The sequence below is a fragment of the Saccharomyces cerevisiae genome, chromosome XV, assembly GCF_000146045.2.
Source record: "Saccharomyces cerevisiae S288C chromosome XV, complete sequence".
Classification (NCBI taxonomy): domain Eukaryota; kingdom Fungi; phylum Ascomycota; class Saccharomycetes; order Saccharomycetales; family Saccharomycetaceae; genus Saccharomyces; species Saccharomyces cerevisiae.
In genome coordinates, this window is record NC_001147.6 from 685,637 (window position 1) to 704,237 (window position 18,601).

At 38.0% G+C, this 18,601-nt stretch overlaps 6 protein-coding genes across 6 annotated transcripts, besides 5 other annotated features; 4 read left to right on the forward strand and 2 right to left on the reverse strand.

Moving 5' to 3' along the window:
• Window positions 1-130: 130 nt before the first annotated feature.
• Window positions 131-3,544, forward strand: MSB1 (Msb1p; the record flags this gene model as incomplete). The annotated part of the gene is made up of 1 exon (NM_001183607.3): window positions 131-3,544. The coding sequence occupies one exon, from the start codon at window positions 131-133 to the stop codon at window positions 3,542-3,544; it is 3,414 nt and encodes a 1,137-aa protein (NP_014831.3).
• Window positions 3,545-3,987: 443 nt separating this feature from the next.
• Window positions 3,988-4,338, forward strand: IES4 (Ies4p; the record flags this gene model as incomplete). The annotated part of the gene is made up of 1 exon (NM_001183608.1): window positions 3,988-4,338. One exon carries the CDS (start codon window positions 3,988-3,990, stop codon window positions 4,336-4,338), a length of 351 nt encoding a protein of 116 aa, NP_014832.1.
• Window positions 4,339-5,058: 720 nt separating this feature from the next.
• Window positions 5,059-6,396, forward strand: SPR1 (glucan 1,3-beta-glucosidase; the record flags this gene model as incomplete). The annotated part of the gene is made up of 1 exon (NM_001183609.3): window positions 5,059-6,396. One exon carries the CDS (start codon window positions 5,059-5,061, stop codon window positions 6,394-6,396), a length of 1,338 nt encoding a protein of 445 aa, NP_014833.3.
• Window positions 6,397-6,838: 442 nt separating this feature from the next.
• Window positions 6,839-11,698, forward strand: ULS1 (translocase ULS1; the record flags this gene model as incomplete). Its single annotated transcript, NM_001183610.1, has 1 exon — window positions 6,839-11,698. One exon carries the CDS (start codon window positions 6,839-6,841, stop codon window positions 11,696-11,698), a length of 4,860 nt encoding a protein of 1,619 aa, NP_014834.1.
• Window positions 11,699-13,131: 1,433 nt separating this feature from the next.
• On the reverse strand, window positions 13,132-14,931 carry THI72 (thiamine transporter; the record flags this gene model as incomplete). Its single annotated transcript, NM_001183611.3, has 1 exon — window positions 13,132-14,931. One exon carries the CDS (start codon window positions 14,929-14,931, stop codon window positions 13,132-13,134), a length of 1,800 nt encoding a protein of 599 aa, NP_014835.3.
• Window positions 14,932-17,792: 2,861 nt separating this feature from the next.
• Window positions 17,793-17,946: a long terminal repeat (Ty1 LTR).
• Window positions 17,947-17,975: 29 nt separating this feature from the next.
• Window positions 17,976-18,126: a long terminal repeat (Ty1 LTR).
• Window positions 18,127-18,135: 9 nt separating this feature from the next.
• Window positions 18,136-18,426: a long terminal repeat (Ty4 LTR).
• On the reverse strand, window positions 18,352-18,588 carry YOR192C-C (uncharacterized protein; the record flags this gene model as incomplete). The annotated part of the gene is made up of 1 exon (NM_001184668.1): window positions 18,352-18,588. The coding sequence occupies one exon, from the start codon at window positions 18,586-18,588 to the stop codon at window positions 18,352-18,354; it is 237 nt and encodes a 78-aa protein (NP_878173.1).
• Window positions 18,427-18,601: part of a mobile genetic element (YORCTy2-1; Ty2 element, LTR retrotransposon of the Copia (Pseudoviridae) group; contains co-transcribed genes TYA Gag and TYB Pol, encoding proteins involved in structure and function of virus-like particles, flanked by two direct repeats) that runs on past the window's edge.
• Window positions 18,427-18,601: part of a long terminal repeat (Ty2 LTR) that runs on past the window's edge.

Below are 18,601 nucleotides of genomic sequence, written 5' to 3' on the forward strand. Positions count from 1 at the left end.
AAACATTCGCAAATGATGACAACTTGAAACCGCCAAAAGTCATCGCTTGGGAATTTTGAGGCAAGAGGCTGCTTCTATAAAAGTTTTCTTTACATGGCAAAAGGGTATTCGTATTAGGATAGTATTGGTTATGAACGATATGGCAAAACCTCTCCCAACTCCACCGACTGCTGAGATCAGGAAAAGTCGATCCAATTCACCAAAAAAAGCTCAGAAAACAAATCTAAGTCCAAACAAAAATCAGAATAATGAGAAAAATGTACCTAGATCAAACGGAAGAACCAAAAACGAACACAATAGTATGGATGACGAAGAGTTTGAATTCTTCCATCAATTTAGTCGGGAGAAAGTTAAAGGCGTCATACACGTAATCACCGCTGAACTTAAGGAAAAAGGTCCAGATGTTGAATTTTTAATGATACCGTTCAGGCCGGAACAGACGAACGACAAATTGCTGACATTACTAAATCAGCTATTCCCACTAGGAAACGGTCAACCAGTCAACGAAAAAAAACAGCTCAGAATTGTTTCCAAGGCCGATGTCTGGACTTTATTTCAATGCTTAAAATACATTTGGTGCAGACTTCCAAATTCAGAAATCATAGGCTGGAAATCTTATTTGGAGTTTAAATTCAGGGAAGAAGATAAAAAATTTCCTCGAAAATCATTTTTGGAAATTATGCCTCAATGTCTAGCTTCCCCAAATCATGCATCAATCGTTTACGATTTTTTTGACTTGATTATTTCAATTTCATCAAATTCAAGAGTTAATAAAATGAGTGCTAGAAAAATATCGAAGATGTGTGCAATCTGGGCGTTTAGTAAACAGATACCAAATTCTGATATCCAAGATTACGATTTTGAATCAGCCGCCATGAAGTCTTTTGCCCCCAACAATTCCATACAAGATGGGCTAGATCAGTGGATTCCGGCTTCAGATGCCATGTTTCACCTACTCTTAGCATTTCTAAGAAGTTTTGTCCCTCAAGATCTTGAATCGGCAAAGCTGCCGCGCACACTTAAGAGTTTACTATTCAATAATCAGTATCCTCCAAGAAAATCAACAGCGTACACATCAGAGACAATCCTAACCATTCCTCTGGTAACTTTAAAAACAGACGTCTTTTCGAGAAAACCTTGGCAATTATTGGAGCGTTGCAATGATCTTCTTGATTTCAGTGATCATGATGCATTCGAAGCAAGAGAGGACTACGCTTTATTAAAGTCTTTATTCAGAAAGAAAAATACAGTGGAGGGAATTAGCAGGAAAATGTCCCAGGAGTCAAGAAGGTTGATGAAAGCAATGTCTACCAAACATTCAACATTTCAACCAGGTTGGGCTCCCAGAGAATGTATTGAAAATATTTCTCATTTAAAAGAATGTATTGAGGTTAAAAGACTAGATATCGATGATTATTTTATTTGGACTTGGTTATCGTCCCTTTCTTTCGAACAAACATCCGAAAAGAAAAAAATTTTTGGAAGATCTATTATATTGGAATTTGAATTTGATGGATTTAAAAAATGGGTGGTTTTCCAAGAATGTGATATAACGTTAGATTATAATAAAAAGGGTCAATTGAAGAAAAAGACTTCTGCACAGTCACCAACGACCGAAAAGGAACTACCTCCTGATGACTTTGAATTAGAAGATCCACCTCTCTCCAAATCTCCTACACTATCTCAGACCTACAAAAAATTCCAAGCTGAGGTACCTCAGCAAAGTACTGTTCGAAGGGATTCAGCACCCGATAACCAAGGAATCTATCACACAGTCATTAGTAAAAATGCATTGACTAAAAATAAGCATAATGTGAATTTGCATTCTTTTGAACATAAAATCTCCAAATGGAATCCTCTAAACAACCTGCGAAAGAAAAGCGGTAGTAACTCTAGTAGTTCATCATTTGAGGAAAAAAGTAAAGACGCTCCCATCCGCGAAGAATACCATACCAACAAAAATCACAAATCGAAAAAAGAAGAGCGAGTACTATCTCAGTTTAGCACACTTAATCCTGATGAATATCAGTTACCAGTAATAGAGACCGGTTCATCAAACTTTAAGATTGAAATACCGGAATTAATGTACGAACACGATGATGACGACAGTGACAAACTTAAAAATTCCCAGAAAAGAGCTACCGACTCAGCTATTGAAGAATTAAACGGTATGGTTGAAGAAATGATGATTAATGAGCCAGACGATGTAAAAATCTCCATAACTGAGGCAGAGACTTTCGAATCATTGACAAAGTTTGATCAATATAAGCCATCCAATATAACTGACGATGACTTACAAAGCAGCCATTCAAGCGCCGTTCACTCATTGAAGCTAAGTACAAATACAAATGATTCTTGCGCTGATAGTTCCAAATACACCGCTGATAGGAAATTAGCGGAACCTAGAAAGATTTCTGAGGAATCCAAAGTCAACGACGATTCATCATCATATTATTCTCCAAATATCAACAACTTGCCGGCATCAAGAATGCCTAGTCAACCCACTTATTCAAATTCGGATTCGAAAAAGGCATTTACGAATGAGTCTCGCCTGAACGTCTTACAAGGTGCAGTCAGTCCATCTCAACAGGTAACACCAAAACCATATAAAAATGCGCCTGGAGACTGTGTATCTCCTGTTCAGCAAAAATACTATCAGAACGATCGTAGAAATGAAATGTCGCCTGCAAGTGCACCAGTTCCACCTTCTGCATATTCACCTGCGAGGTCTCCACAATTCTCCACCAATTCGGCTGGATTCAAGCAGAACACGATTAATGTACCCGTTGGGTATAATGATCCTGCTCACGTTTTAGCAAATCAACCACATATGACATATCGGGACCAGCATAATTATCCATCTCACCAACAAAAACAACGTCCCTTCCAAAACAATATTGTGCCCCCAGAACTAAAGTCCAGAAATCAACGGGCAGATGCTTCACCTATTCCCCAACATATGGTGCCAGTAAAACAAGGTGTGCCCAATCTTCCATCTAACGTTCCATTATATCAACAAATGGAACGAATGAACCCTAACCACCAGCACCCTGTAAATACTTACAAGGTAACTCAGCCGCCGTATCATAATAACACAACAAATGCTTATGGGAACAGCCGGGCAGGCAATGCTCATATGTTAGATGGAAAGTGGAGCAATAATCCGCCGCAAATGGTACCAAAGGGAGTTCGCCCCAATCAATATCCACAGCAGCACGTTAATAGGTATTCACCGCAAGCTCAACCTGTCGTACCTGCGGAATACTACAATGGACCTCCACCTATGCGAGCACCTCCAATGATGTCCCATATGGTACCAGCTCAGGAGCCGATACGTTACACAGCTGGTGCTAACAGGCGTAGTTTTCCCCAAGGCATGCAGCAGAATGCCTATTCCGTACCCGCTCAGCCTATGGGGGCTGTAAATAGTGAATTTTACCTACCAGAAGCTCCTCAGGGAAACAAACTGCATGGAAATATTAACAAAAGACAGGAGAGAAAGAAGCTATATGATAACATTAGAAGCGGAAATTTCGGCATATAGAAACACTTTGTATCTGAAATTATCATCTTTATGAAATCTCAACAGTTGTAAAATTTCCCGAATATTTATACATATATATGTGTATGTAATTACAAGTATTTAGGACAATAAGGAGAGATTTAAGTCTACTACATAATTTTTAACTCCTACAAATGGCAGGTTACGTTGAGTAAGAATATAACATTTTATTTTCCATATTCAACATCATATGCATTTTATCATCTCATCCTCTTAGTCACTAATTTTTCTAACGCTCATAACAAAAGGTGCGTTACGCCGTCTAGAGCTTTTCTTGAACGTTAAAACTTTACCAAGCAGTTGACGGGTAATCATTCTCATAATCCAAGTAATTTTAAAGATATCAACAAAATGTACTATAATGCCAACACATTCTTTACTTATATTGGCCGGAAGATAAATCCAATTTCTCGAGTAATTGTGGTATGTCCCAAGAAAGTAGTGTTTTATCAGAATCGCAAGAACAACTAGCCAATAACCCTAAAATAGAGGATACAAGCCCTCCCTCTGCCAATTCGAGAGATAATAGCAAACCTGTACTTCCGTGGGATTACAAGAATAAAGCCATAGAGATCAAGAGCTTCAGTGGTTATAAGGTAAATTTCACCGGCTGGATAAGAAGAGACGTAAGAGAAGAACGTCAAAGGGGAAGCGAGTTTACTGCATCTGACGTTAAAGGATCAGATGACAAAGCTACAAGGAAAAAAGAACCAGCAGATGAGGATCCTGAAGTAAAACAACTTGAAAAAGAAGGAGAGGATGGACTGGACTCATAAGGTAATGTCAACAGCTTAAAGTTGTTCTCAGGGCCCCACACTTTCTAGTTTGGCACGTCATTTATGAAATTCACAAATTGGTTACATTAAGTACTAAATCTGGTAGCCGACCAAAAAAGAACAACAAATATACAATTGTATGAGTAAATATGCAATATAAATCAAATGTATTTAGTTAAAGGGCCAGAAGTAAGGCTACAGACTGTAAAAGAAAATTAGATGGAAACCCTCTTCAGGAAAAAAGGACATTATAAAAGATACAGCCAAGAAGTGGGCGTTTATAAAACAATTATATAACATGACCGTCGATTATATTCTGACAGGAATGGCGACGATTGCATCGTTATATTTCATTTCATTCCCAACTCAACGATACTGGTATCAAAAAGCCTCTCTGTTCATTATTTGTCCCACTACAAGCGACTCTCTTATTTTTGGCGGTCTCTGCCAGCTTAAGAAAAAGCGGTTACCAAACGACACTAAAAGAAGCGGCGCGTCTGGTTCATTAGAAATTTGTCAGTAATGCTGTCAATCTTTGTGTAAAAAGTCTTTCCATCAGTTGCCACCCCTTTTGTAGCAACTTCCATGCGTAGAACAACCTCACATTCATTATTTTTTTTACCCTTCTCTTTTAATTGTTCAATTGCGAACAGACCATCCAAAGATTCGAAAGAAAGACTGAGGTGCTCCGCATAAAATCTTTATAAACTTTAGAAGTAAATGGTTTCGTTCAGAGGGCTGACTACACTAACACTACTTTTTACCAAATTAGTAAACTGTAATCCTGTTTCCACAAAAAATAGGGACTCTATACAGTTTATTTATAAAGAAAAGGATAGTATATACTCTGCCATCAACAATCAAGCCATCAATGAAAAAATTCATGGAGTCAATTTGGGTGGGTGGCTAGTATTGGAGCCGTATATTACACCTTCTTTATTCGAGACTTTCCGTACTAATCCGTACAACGATGACGGTATTCCTGTTGATGAATACCATTTTTGTGAAAAATTAGGCTATGAAAAGGCAAAGGAACGCCTTTATAGTCATTGGTCGACGTTCTATAAAGAGGAAGACTTCGCGAAAATTGCTTCTCAAGGCTTCAATTTGGTTAGAATTCCTATTGGGTATTGGGCCTTTACAACGTTGAGTCATGATCCCTATGTTACCGCCGAGCAGGAATATTTTCTAGACCGGGCTATCGATTGGGCTAGGAAATATGGTTTGAAAGTATGGATTGATCTTCATGGAGCCGCTGGTTCACAAAACGGATTTGATAACTCAGGGTTGAGGGATTCATATAAGTTTCTGGAAGATGAAAATTTAAGCGCCACCATGAAAGCTTTAACGTATATTTTAAGCAAATACTCAACAGACGTATACCTGGACACCGTTATTGGAATCGAATTGCTCAATGAACCGTTAGGTCCAGTTATTGACATGGAAAGATTGAAAAATTTGCTTTTGAAGCCGGCTTATGACTATTTGAGAAATAAAATTAATAGCAACCAGATCATTGTAATACATGATGCTTTTCAACCTTACCATTATTGGGATGGGTTTTTGAATGATGAAAAGAACGAATATGGCGTCATAATTGACCATCATCATTATCAGGTGTTCTCGCAGGTGGAATTAACAAGAAAAATGAATGAACGTATCAAAATCGCCTGCCAATGGGGGAAAGATGCCGTAAGCGAGAAGCATTGGTCCGTAGCAGGCGAATTTTCAGCGGCCTTAACAGATTGTACAAAGTGGTTAAATGGGGTTGGTCTAGGTGCCAGATATGATGGAAGTTGGACCAAAGACAATGAAAAATCTCATTACATAAATACGTGTGCAAACAACGAGAATATTGCCTTGTGGCCCGAAGAGAGAAAACAGAACACTAGAAAGTTTATCGAGGCTCAATTAGATGCTTTTGAAATGACTGGTGGATGGATAATGTGGTGTTACAAGACAGAGAATAGTATCGAATGGGATGTTGAAAAATTGATTCAACTCAACATTTTTCCGCAACCTATCAACGATAGGAAATATCCTAACCAATGTCATTGAAATTTTGTGGCATATATTTAAGGTCTTGGGAATGTGATGATTATTATTGGAGAAAAAATTGCCATCTAAAACTCTTTATATAACATGATGAGGTATACAAATAAAAAATACTTTATATCTTATAATTATGCAAATAAAAGTGCTTCCATCAACCGCTACTTCACTTTTTATCTGAACTATGAATGGGGAGCTCATGATGATTACCTGTTGATATTACGTGAGGCGGAAGAGAAGCACGAGACACGGGTCACTCTCGATATTACCGGACAGTTTACTTAGACTATGTAACGAATATGAGAGGAAGAAAAACAATAAATAAATACAAACCTCTCCGCAGTTTTATGAAAGAACAGGACAGGGCGTCTATACCGATTTTTACATCTATCTTTTGAGTGCTTGAAAGGAGACGCTGGACTATATCTTTAGGTTAAACATCTGTCAAATGGCAGCAGTACCCACCATCGACCTTACACTAGCCGATTCAGATAATGAAGACATATTCCATTCTTTTTCGTCTTCAACAAGTGTGGATAAGATAGACATTAGGAAAGAAAATGGGAAATTAAGAATGGCAGGCTTGGAAGTCGCCCAATCTAATGACGATGCAGCACGTCAAGCATTCCATGTTTTCAAGACGAACATATCAAATAATGAAACCTTCGATACTATTCTTTCAAAGAGCAAGACAATCACAGACAGTACCTTCAACAATGAAAAATCTTCCAACGAAGTAAAACAGCAGCAAGTCTTGAAGGAAGAAACGATGGGATCTTCCAACGATGAGAAGAAAACACAAGAGAGCAGCCCAAGCGCAGAGATGATAAAACTTTTTTATGAAAACGATGATGTGCCGTTATCCGATAGTTTTAAACAAAAAGAGGAAGGTAAAAGAATAAATCAGGATGAGCAAGTGAAGGAAAATATCTGTGGCATTTCTTCCTCATACGTCTCCAAAGACTACGATGGCGTTGAAGATGATTTCGAGCCTAATACTTGCCAGGACAGCAATTTGGATTTTCAAGAGGAGAAGTTAAACTTGAATAACAAACCGTCACAGCAACAGTTCAGCGACCCAGAAACAAAAGATAACAGTTTGAAGAGCGAAAACAAAGACCAAATAAAAGGAGTCACAACAACAAGTTATCGTGATTTACCTATTGAATCTAGTGCTTTCCAGGATTCTGAAACTCAAAATAACTCCAAAAACACTATACCTAACATCGTAAATGAAAAGCGAACGCCAGCATTACCGTCCAATCTAAGCTCTGTTGAGAGTTCCCTTAAAAACGAGACGGCCAAAGTAGAGGGGAAGACGACCGTTCGTCTTCCAGGACTTCAAAATAATGTTGCCTTACTTGAGCAAGAACAAAGTGAACTATTCAAGCACTTTAGTGAACAACCTGTCGATATTAGCGATTTTGGTCGTAAGATTAAAAGGAAGCATAGCGGAGATTTTGCAGATAACAAGATACTTAAAAGACCGATATTGCCCTCAAAAAATATGGACCACACAACACATAATTCACATGATTCCGAACAGAAAAATAGCTCGATTATTATTCTTTCAGATGAGGACGAATCTGGTGCCGGTATCAATGATATAGAAAGTCCTTTGAAAGTTTCTGAACCAAATACAGCTGATGCGCTTAGGAGCAGTGTACCAGAAGTCATATCTTTACTTGACCTACCCAATATTGACTTGAATAACTCAGTAATAAAAGAAGCAAGTGGCAGCAATTCAATTCCTACATCAGAAACAGACGCACAATCCTCGAGTTCGTCAGTTCTTCAAGGAACTATCATGACAGAACAAGCTACTCAATCCTCTCAACACGAATGTAACAGTTCACTTGATACTCTAAAAAAAAATCATCAAAAATTATTGAAGGATTTGAATTCTAGAGAGTCTGAACTACGTAATGCTCTCAGTTGCTGCAAGACAAACTCTGAAATTTTAAGAAGGAAACTAAGTAGAAGAGAAAAGGAGGTCTCTGATGCTGAAAAACATTGGCAGTTATTGTTGACATCGATGGCTAGAGGGGGAAGAACTATCAGCTCAACTCAGCAGATATTAGTTGATGAAGCTGAGAACCAATTAAACAAACTGAAGGAAAAAAGACAGTTGACAAAATCGAAGCTAGATTCAATCAATTTGAAAATGTATAATTATAACGAACAATGGAAGTCCTTTGTGCATTCGAAAAATATAAACCTGCAGAAATCTTTGGCTGCCCTTGAGCGGTCAGCCAGGGATAGTAAAGCTTCTGCGACCGTAAATAAAAGAAACGAATGCCTGGCTGAGAAAGAAAAGCTAGACCAAATGTTAAAAGAAGGAACCCTAAGCTTCAGTACCTACAAGCAGTTAACAGGGGAGATCCAGCAGAAACTGAATGACTTGAAACTGGGGGACCAACGCACAACTGATATCAATAGTGTATTGCCAATAGTACGGCAACCTCTCGCCAAAAGAGATTTATTTATTAAGTCCATTGATACTGCAAAAGATTTATTAGCCAAGAACACATCCAGGACAGAAATGACGAAGAGAATTCTTTATAGACATTTGGACAACTTGGTCTCTTATAAAAACTTTTTTGAAGACGGAAGATCCTTAATAGATATAAACAGAAGACACGTTGCACATGAATCGGCCCAAATATTGTTCACCAACGGTGTAAAGATGCCCATTGTTTTTGAAACATTACAAGATTACGGCATCAAGTTTTCTAATCCAGCCATTGTCAATCCTGACAGAAGAGCCCAATATTTTAAAAGCATCGAAGTTGCACGCGATCTCATATCAAAGTCTACTAGATCAGAGGATGCTAAACGAAAGATTACTCGATTTTTGAATATAATTGAAGAATTTCGTAAAGATATTGACACCGGATTTCCACCTACTCCTTTAAAAAGGGAAGGCGTCGGAAAAGCTGTTGTTGGGCTAAGACAACAAGGACTTAAGATGGACAGACTATATGAAAATTTGAGAAGATATAAGATTCCAATAACAAGTGAAGAATTACTGCAGCAAAGCTATTTATTTCCGGTAAACGCAGATCAACGACCTCCTTCAAACTGGAACATCGTGGAAAATACCGAAGATACTAGTTCTACAGCCAATGATCTATCGATGCAAGATGAATTTCACATCTCTAATATGCATGCAGCAGAAGATCAAGAACAGATTAGGGCTCTTTTAGAGAATGTCAAACAATCTGAATCCATTATAGACGGCGAAGCACTTACTCCCGAGGATATGACCGTAAACTTATTAAAACACCAGAGGCTGGGTCTGCATTGGTTGTTACAAGTTGAAAACTCCGCAAAAAAAGGGGGTCTGCTTGCTGACGATATGGGCCTGGGTAAAACGATTCAAGCTATTGCATTGATGTTAGCAAATCGCTCAGAGGAATCCAAATGTAAAACCAATTTGATCGTCGCACCAGTCTCAGTCTTGAGAGTTTGGAAAGGTGAATTAGAAACGAAAGTAAAAAAACGCGCAAAATTTACTACATTTATTTTTGGAGGATCAGGTAACGGAAAAGTTAAGCACTGGAGGGATTTGGCAAGATATGATGCTGTTTTGGTATCTTATCAAACTCTAGCAAACGAATTTAAGAAACATTGGCCGAAAAAACTGGATGGTGAACAAAATCAGCTACCAGCTGTGCCTCATATACAAGCTCTTAATAGGTTGAAAACCTCAAATGAATACTACTCTCCATTTTTCTGCAATGATTCAACGTTTTACAGAATTTTACTGGACGAAGGCCAAAACATCAAGAACAAAAATACAAGGGCTTCTAAAGCGTGCTGTACTATAAATGGAATGTATAGGTGGGTCTTGTCTGGTACGCCGATTCAAAATAGTATGGATGAGCTTTATTCCTTGATAAGATTTCTAAGAATTCCACCCTACCACAAGGAGCAACGGTTTAAATTAGACATTGGAAGGTTTTTTCAGAGAAATAAGCAATATCAATATGATAACGAGGATAGAAAAAACGCATTAAGAAAGGTTAGAGTCCTTCTAAATGCCATTATGCTTCGTCGGTCTAAGGCTGATAAGATCGACGGCAAACCTTTACTGGAGCTCCCTCCTAAAATTGTGGAAGTAGATGAATCACGCCTGAAGGGAGAGGAATTAAAATTTTACACAGCTTTGGAATCAAAAAATCAAGCACTCGCTAAGAAATTGTTGAACAATTCTACGAGGGGGAGCTACTCTAGCGTTCTCACATTACTACTTCGCTTAAGGCAGGCTTGTTGTCATTCAGAATTAGTTGTGATGGGAGAAAAAAAAGCGGAAGGTACAAAGGTAGCTAACGGCAAAAGCTTTGAAGATGACTGGCTCAGGCTCTACTATAAAATCACTCACATGAGCGGAGAAGCGCAGGCTCAGGTTATTACTTCAATGAATTCTATGACATGTTTCTGGTGCATGGAACAATTAGAACCAGAAGCGATGTCCGTTCTGACAGGTTGTGGTCATTTGATTTGCGACACTTGTATCGAGCCCTTCATCGAAGAGTCATCCATGCTACCTCAGGCCAAGAAAACCAAAGGTGGGGCATTTGCTATCCCATGCAAAGATTGTCAACGTTTGACAAACGAGAAAGATATTGTTTCGCACAAGTTATACGACCAGGTAATAAACCAGGGATTTACTGAGGAAGATTTGCATGCAGAGTATTTAAGTGAAATGGAGAAACAAAAAATACAGCAAAAAAATGTATATGTGCCAAATTTTGAGAGTTTAGAACCATCTACGAAGATAGAGCAATGTATACAGGTTATTCAAAGAGTTTTTGATGAATCAGCAACCGAAAAAATTATTATTTTTTCCCAGTTTACAACATTTTTTGAGATTCTCGAACATTTTCTCAAAAATAAACTGAATTTTCCCTACTTGAAATATATTGGATCAATGAACGCTCAGAGAAGATCAGATGTTATCAACGAATTTTATCGTGACCCTGAGAAAAGGATACTTCTGATTTCCATGAAAGCCGGTAACTCAGGACTAACATTGACATGTGCGAACCATGTAGTTATAGTTGATCCATTTTGGAATCCTTACGTCGAAGAACAAGCTCAAGACCGTTGCTATAGAATTAGTCAAACAAAAAAAGTCCAGGTGCATAAATTGTTTATAAAGGACTCTGTTGAGGATCGTATTTCTGAATTACAGAAGAGAAAGAAGGAAATGGTCGATTCTGCCATGGACCCAGGCAAGATAAAGGAAGTGAATAGTTTAGGGCGTCGGGAGTTAGGATTTTTATTTGGTTTAAACGCTCTTTGAAGAACTTGGTGAATTTTGAAGCATTATTGCGATACACATATGTATATGTTGATAATTGGTGGCTAAGCTTCTAGTTTGTAGGCTTAAGTAACTTCACTCGTTGGCACTTACGAGCTTGGCATTTAATGGAACAGAAAATAAGCCGTAAATCGGCCCTACTTTAAGTATAAGAAATATGCGAAATTTGATATGATCGTTTGAATTACTTTTTGAAAAAGAAAATACCATTAGTAACATACAATATAAGAAGCTCGTCTCCTGGATTTGGAAATCCACAAAAGATTATCAACAATGCCACGAATAACATAATTGCTTCCCCCTCCTGTTAATTGCTTTAACTCATTATTGCATCGTTAACAGTTGTTACTAAATTTGATTTTTGTTTCTCATCATATATGTAATCTTCAAACGCCAGTATAATTATACGCTCGCAACAGCTACCATACATTAATGAACCGATGAAAATATCCCGTTTGATGATAACTGGCAATTAAATGACAGTATTAATTAATAATCAAAGCTGATCTTATATTCCTATAAAAGAGAAGCGTATAAAACACACGTGGATTGGGGGTGCTTTATACGTAAACTGTGATTTCAGTAATTTTCGCTGTAAGATCAAAGTAAAGACACATTCCCTTATATGTAAAGTTCAAATTCATTGTTCCACTAATAGACCGTCAACTTTTCTTTTGGATTTTCAGCCCGAACAGGTTGCTTATTATTAACTTCCTTACAACAAGGTACAGTCAGTGCATTATATAGATCTATACAACCATGTGCCTTTGTGTTTTCTAAGGCTATACTGAAAATAAATTGGTAATTTATAATTTCTATCTTCACGCGCTTTCTCACTAACAAGACTTGACCTCTCAAATAAGTGGCGCAGATGCTCTAGAAAAGGTTTCTTATCAAATAAGTTTTGCTCTTTAATCGCACAATGCAATGCAAGTTATTTTTTTTTTTTTGATTTAATGACTTTCGATTTCCTCTCATAGGCAACCGGTACTTATCATAAGTACGTAATAAGAAAAGTATGTCGCAGGACGTCATAAGCTCAGACTTGAACAAAAGAGTAACAAAATCGCCTCCACCTAATTTTCAGCCCTACTAGAGCCTGATAGGATATCGGCACTGAAGCTGATAAGAGAATCAATGAAAATATCATCCTCAACAGAAATACTGAAAAGAAGCGGTAGTTTTTTTTTCTTGTTACAATTATCAGCCAAACAAAAACAGTGATCTGAATCGTCAATCAAACATTAGTGGAAGAATGAAATAATCGAAATGACCTCTATATCCTGTACGACCAACAAGCTTAATAGTAGTGTTTCCTGGGACTAAAGAGTGTGTTTAATTATCTCGAATTTTAATACTAGCGAAAGATCTTGAATGAACACTAAGTATGATCATTTTATTAGGTTTTTTGCTCATTAGGCAATTTGTTTTTCACTGGAAGTAGAGGATTCCTTTTCATTATCTTTCTGATGAACAATTTCAAACACTTTTGTGTTTTCTGAACTAGTTTTTGTCAACTCAGGTAGTTCATCATCGGAGCTCTCAGGTTTGTATTCGTGTCCACTTGTGAAGCATTCGCCTAATGTGTAAGCACGGATTTCTTCTTCAGAAATTTCACTGTATGGAACCATGCCCTTCTTCCTTGCTTCTTCGTCGGTAAACGCACCGTAGTAATCTTTGTCATCATGTTTGACAGTAATTTTGAATGGGAAGAGGAGGCATAGTCCCCAATAGACGAAAAAGGAAATCAAAAAGGAGAAGAAAGAATCACCATAGAAAAAATTTATAATACCAGTGTTGTGGAAATAGTCATTATTGACTTCCCAAGCGATACCAGGTAGACCGGGAGCCATACCACACACCCAGGCAACGATAGCTCTCCAGTTGACACCCTTGGTAAAATAGTATTCACCCTTTAGAACAAAGGCATTGGTAACGGAGTATTGTCTCTTCCTGATGAGGAAATTATCACAGATCATGACAGTGATAATAGGTGTCATTACGACACCGAAAGAGCTCATAACAGTCAAGAAAGTAGAAGAAGAGTTGTAAAAGTTCCATGGCAAACAGGCCCAGGAGACGCATGCGGCAAAAATAGCACCTCTCTTAATATCAACATATTTCGGTAATAAACCAGCCAAATCCATACCACTGGCAAACCCACAGTTGGAGATGGTATATGAAATTTGAGACATTACAAAACAAAAACCACAGAAGAATGTAGCTGCACGCGCGCCTGCAGAATAGTTAGTTGTCAACCAGTTGTCAAAGATGTCCATAGGCATCCAAAATGTTTGACCGTATAATTTTTCACAAGCAGAAGCACCAATGATACCGAATACTGGGATCAAGGTTGCTGGTATTAGTAAAGCAACTATAGTACCAGTCCAGATAGCGCAATTAGAGGAACCAAATCTGGAGAAGTCACTTTGATTGGTACAGCCTGGAGAAACAGAACCGTACCAGTACGAGATCGTATAAACCCAAGCCCAAGCCTTTTTAGAGCCAGTAACTGTGGAATGAGTAGAAGTGAACAAGTCACCAACACCATGTGCGCTCTTAGTTAAGTAAATTACCATACCCAACATGGCGAAGAAAGTACCAACACACGACCAAATTAAAATATAGTTCATATGGTATGGCTTCATAAAGTAACAGAACGCGGTAAGGATATGGAAGATAATGAAGCCGATCAATTCCTTGGTGGTCATGGCAACTTTCGAGGACAAAGTATTGGGCAGATGCAAATAGTGGTGAGACCAAGAATCTAATATCATGTTTACACAAAGCCCACCTAACCAAGCGTTGGAACCATAATAGACAATACTCATCAATATTCTGATAATGATACCAAGAGCTGAACCGTAAATCCCAAAGACGAATCTTTGAGCTAGAGTGAAGCCGACCTTCCAGTCATAGCCAGGACAAGAGTTGGCTAAAGCAAACAGGATGGTCAACAAATCAGCAATAATAAACGCACCGATGGTCTCTGAGTAACTTAACCCAACAGTTAATGCAGACGAACCGCCTATCCACATACCAACGTTGAAGGACAGAACACCCCAATACGCAAAATTAGACCAAAACCCCCACGTTTGATTAACAGACTTGATAGGTTGCAAATCAGGGTTCCTTAAAAAATTCACGGAGGCCCTATTTTTAACAGGAATTTCCAAAAATCTCAAAGCCCTGGAGATTCTCGTACCGAAACTCATAATGGTGTAATGCTAGAGTTTTTTTTGCTTGATAGTATATCAGATATGAGAGCAATAGATGATGATACAAGTTCTACAGTGGAAAATAACATGGTACACGCTCTTGGCAACATTGAAATTACAGCTCTCATATATAAAAAATGGAAAGAAAAAAGAGAAGAAAAAAGAGAAGAAATGAATTCTATTATGATAGCGAATGCAAAATATTCGTCCACATTCTTTTATCTATTGTCTTCCTTCTTTCTGTGCAACTACCAGAAAAAGCTATTTCATCTAGTCGAGTAGACTAATTAATGAATTATCTCGTCTTCCATATAAATTAATAAGGCAACCAGCAGGAGACGCCTATTGTTAAGCGTATTACGAAACCTGCGGATCTGTGCGCTATTGTTATGCCAGTGAAGGAGCCTGTCATCATGCACTCATGTGCCCGCGCGCGCGCTTCTGTGACTACAACTTATTGTAGGGCGTAGTACACTGACGCCTAGCGCTCAAAATACACATATGCAGTGTGGCCGACTATGCGATGAAGCGGAACAGTCTATCTTATGTGAATGGTTGCAAAATGCCGTTATATGGATACTACGGTGCGAACACGTATTTATAATAGGATAATCTTGTATCTATTCGTTTTATGCTACTAGTTCTAACCTTTAGGAAGTGTCCTTCACAATATCAGCCCTACATGCAGTGGTCTTCGTAAATCCTGTGAGGTTTTGTCTCATTTCTCTATGCTGGAAGGGCTTCGTAGAAGATTCCGCAAAATAATGGAATTGAAGCCCTGCGCCAAGCAAGCCTCACGAGGATCGTCGGTTCTGAGACGTAACCACGCTCTTGAATCTTGTTTATGTGATCAGCAATGACGTCTTCGGTGGTAATACCATTTCATTCCGGAAAAGATGAGTTTGTAGTCGGTTAGGGAGTACCGTGGCGTCCTTTCCTATTTCTGCAAATTTGCTGTCCATGTTGGCAACTACTCTCAAAGGTGGCAACTGCTTAGTAAATAGCCATATCGCTCAGAGATACATATCAAGAAACTCTAGCCAGATGATCACGAATCCCGAAGCGATGTAATTTTCCGTGAGGCAGTCCTGAATCAGGCCGTAGATTGACTATTAGCATCTCTTTTTGAGTATGCTAAGAAGTAGAGGGCTACCTTATTCCCACACACTTTTTACCACGGGCGAAACATTTATTTTCAAGTCCCAGCACAGTGATGGGATGAAGTCCAGGATGCGTCATACGGTCCTATGGCAAACTTCGGGGAAGGTTTAATATGCTGCTTTCAAGCAGGATTAACGGTAATCAACTCCCTAGGCAAATTGGCTCAACTCTGCCTATCTATCCACTGAGGATTTCAAATCCACCGAATGGGAGAATATGTCAGTGTCCATTTTGGAGTAAGGTATGAGTTCTTTTTTCGTCAGCTTTTCTTCTATATCTTACAATTGCTTATCTTAAACCACCGATATTTTTGCAGTCCCTTCATCATCGAGCACAATGGCCTATACGTTGAAATTTTGGTTTTGGTTTGAAGCCCACTCATCTTGGCATCGCTGACGTGTTTTCTTCCAAGATTTAAAGAGGACTACTCGGTGCAGGTGGACATCTCGAATGAATATGTTACCTAGCTTGATCTCCTCCATCAAATTACAACCTTTTTGCAGTGAATTTTGATACATGGATTTCGGAGCTTAAACACGTATTAACTGAAATTCAGGCATGGCGAGAAAATTCCCATCAGAACTTGAAGAATACTCTAAATACTACTGAGATAAACCGAGAGGTGACGTGAAATTCTTCCCAGATGTTCAATATATTATGAAAAACCATCCAGCTGAATTACCTCATTTGCAGATCAATTTCAAAGGCTTCGGTTCGGGGATAATGAGACATTCTGTCCAAAATGTCCCATTTATTACAGCCTCGGAATTAAGGTGCTTGATACTGTTCTCATAAACATGTGACTGCATTGGTGGTTGATGGAGTAATGATACCACTGAGCGGTTTCAAATGCTAAAAGTCTTTTGAAGCTATCACAGTTACCCTCGGATTTGGCAGTCTAATTCAAGTGCCGTAGATACCGTGGCATTGAAATATTCGAGGCAGTTATTAGCAATGCTCAAGAGGATATTATGCGGAGTGCTACCCTATTTGCATTTTTATGATGTCATTGACGATGCGAGAAAGTCTAACATGATTAGATTGGCACCTGCACATTATATATTGCGTTTCTGAACTTGTACATTGTAATGAATGTGTTTAGGAAACCGATGAGTAAATCATAAACCAAGGTGGGATCTCATTATCAATTTTTTTTTCATATCAGTTACAATAAATATAACTTGAATAATTTTTCAATGATTGTCGAATTTCTAAAACATTCACACATTCTGAGAATAATAGAGCAAGGTTTTCGAAGATACAAACCCCATTAGCACCCTAATTTGTTGTACTTGTGTTTTTTCACCACTAGCACATCGTTTTACGATTCTTGAAAGGCTAGATGGAATAGTGCAGAGCCCAAAGGATAATATCCATAGTTAAACAGCCGTTCTTTGCGACCTGAATGATTGCTTACTTTGATTTTGTTGCATTACAGGCTTTGGTAATAGCAAAGTTTGTCGCCAAATCTGTTTTACCGTTAGAAAAGCTACTTCTCTTCAAGACGTCATTCTCAGCTTGACCTACAGAATGCTACTTATCCAACATATCACGTAAAATCTAAGATATACTATATGATAGAAGCGCAGATTACCGGATCTAAAATAATTGTCTGGGTATTTATTCATGTGGGTTATTTATCCAAGCAAGAATTTGACCCAACGTGCTCTATCTTGTTTGATTCACTAAGGTTTCTACTGTGAATTCTACGAATTTTGTGATAATGGTAGGGTTTCCATTCTTTTCAAAGGCTGTAATATTAGGTATACAGAATATACTAGAAATTCTCCTCCAGGATATAGAAATCCCCAAAATGGAATCGGTAGTTCAACAAATAATATTACGATTATTTCTCAATCTTTATGCCATCTTCTTTCACCGCATGTAATAGTATACTAGTAACACTAATACTATTTAACAGATGACATTTTAGAGTTGGAGGAGAACTTCTAGTATATTCTGTATATATAATATTATAGCCTTTATCAAAAATGGAATCCAAACAATTATCTCAAAATTCACCAATATCTTACGTTGATTCTGTTGGAACGAGAGTAATTAATAGTGACATGAGTTGCTATGGTAACAATCTAATGCTTACATCGTATATTAATGTACACCTCGTATACGTTTAAGTGTGATTGTGCCTATTGCAGAAGGAATGTTAAACGAGAAGCTCAGACCATACTGAAGCTGTGTTAAAGACCTATTAGTTGAACATGATATGGTAGGTACATATATGAGGAATATGAGTCGTCACATCAATGTATAGTAACTACCGGAATCACTATTATATTGGTCATGATTAATATGACCAATCGGCGTGTGTTTTTGAAAAGTGGGTGAATTTTGAGATAATTGTTGGGATTCCATTTTTAATAAGGCAATAATATTAGGTATGTAGAATGTACTAGAAGTTCTCCTCAAGGATTTAGGAATCCATGAAAGGGAATCTGCAATTCTACACAATTCTATAAATATTATTATCATCATTTTATATGTTAAT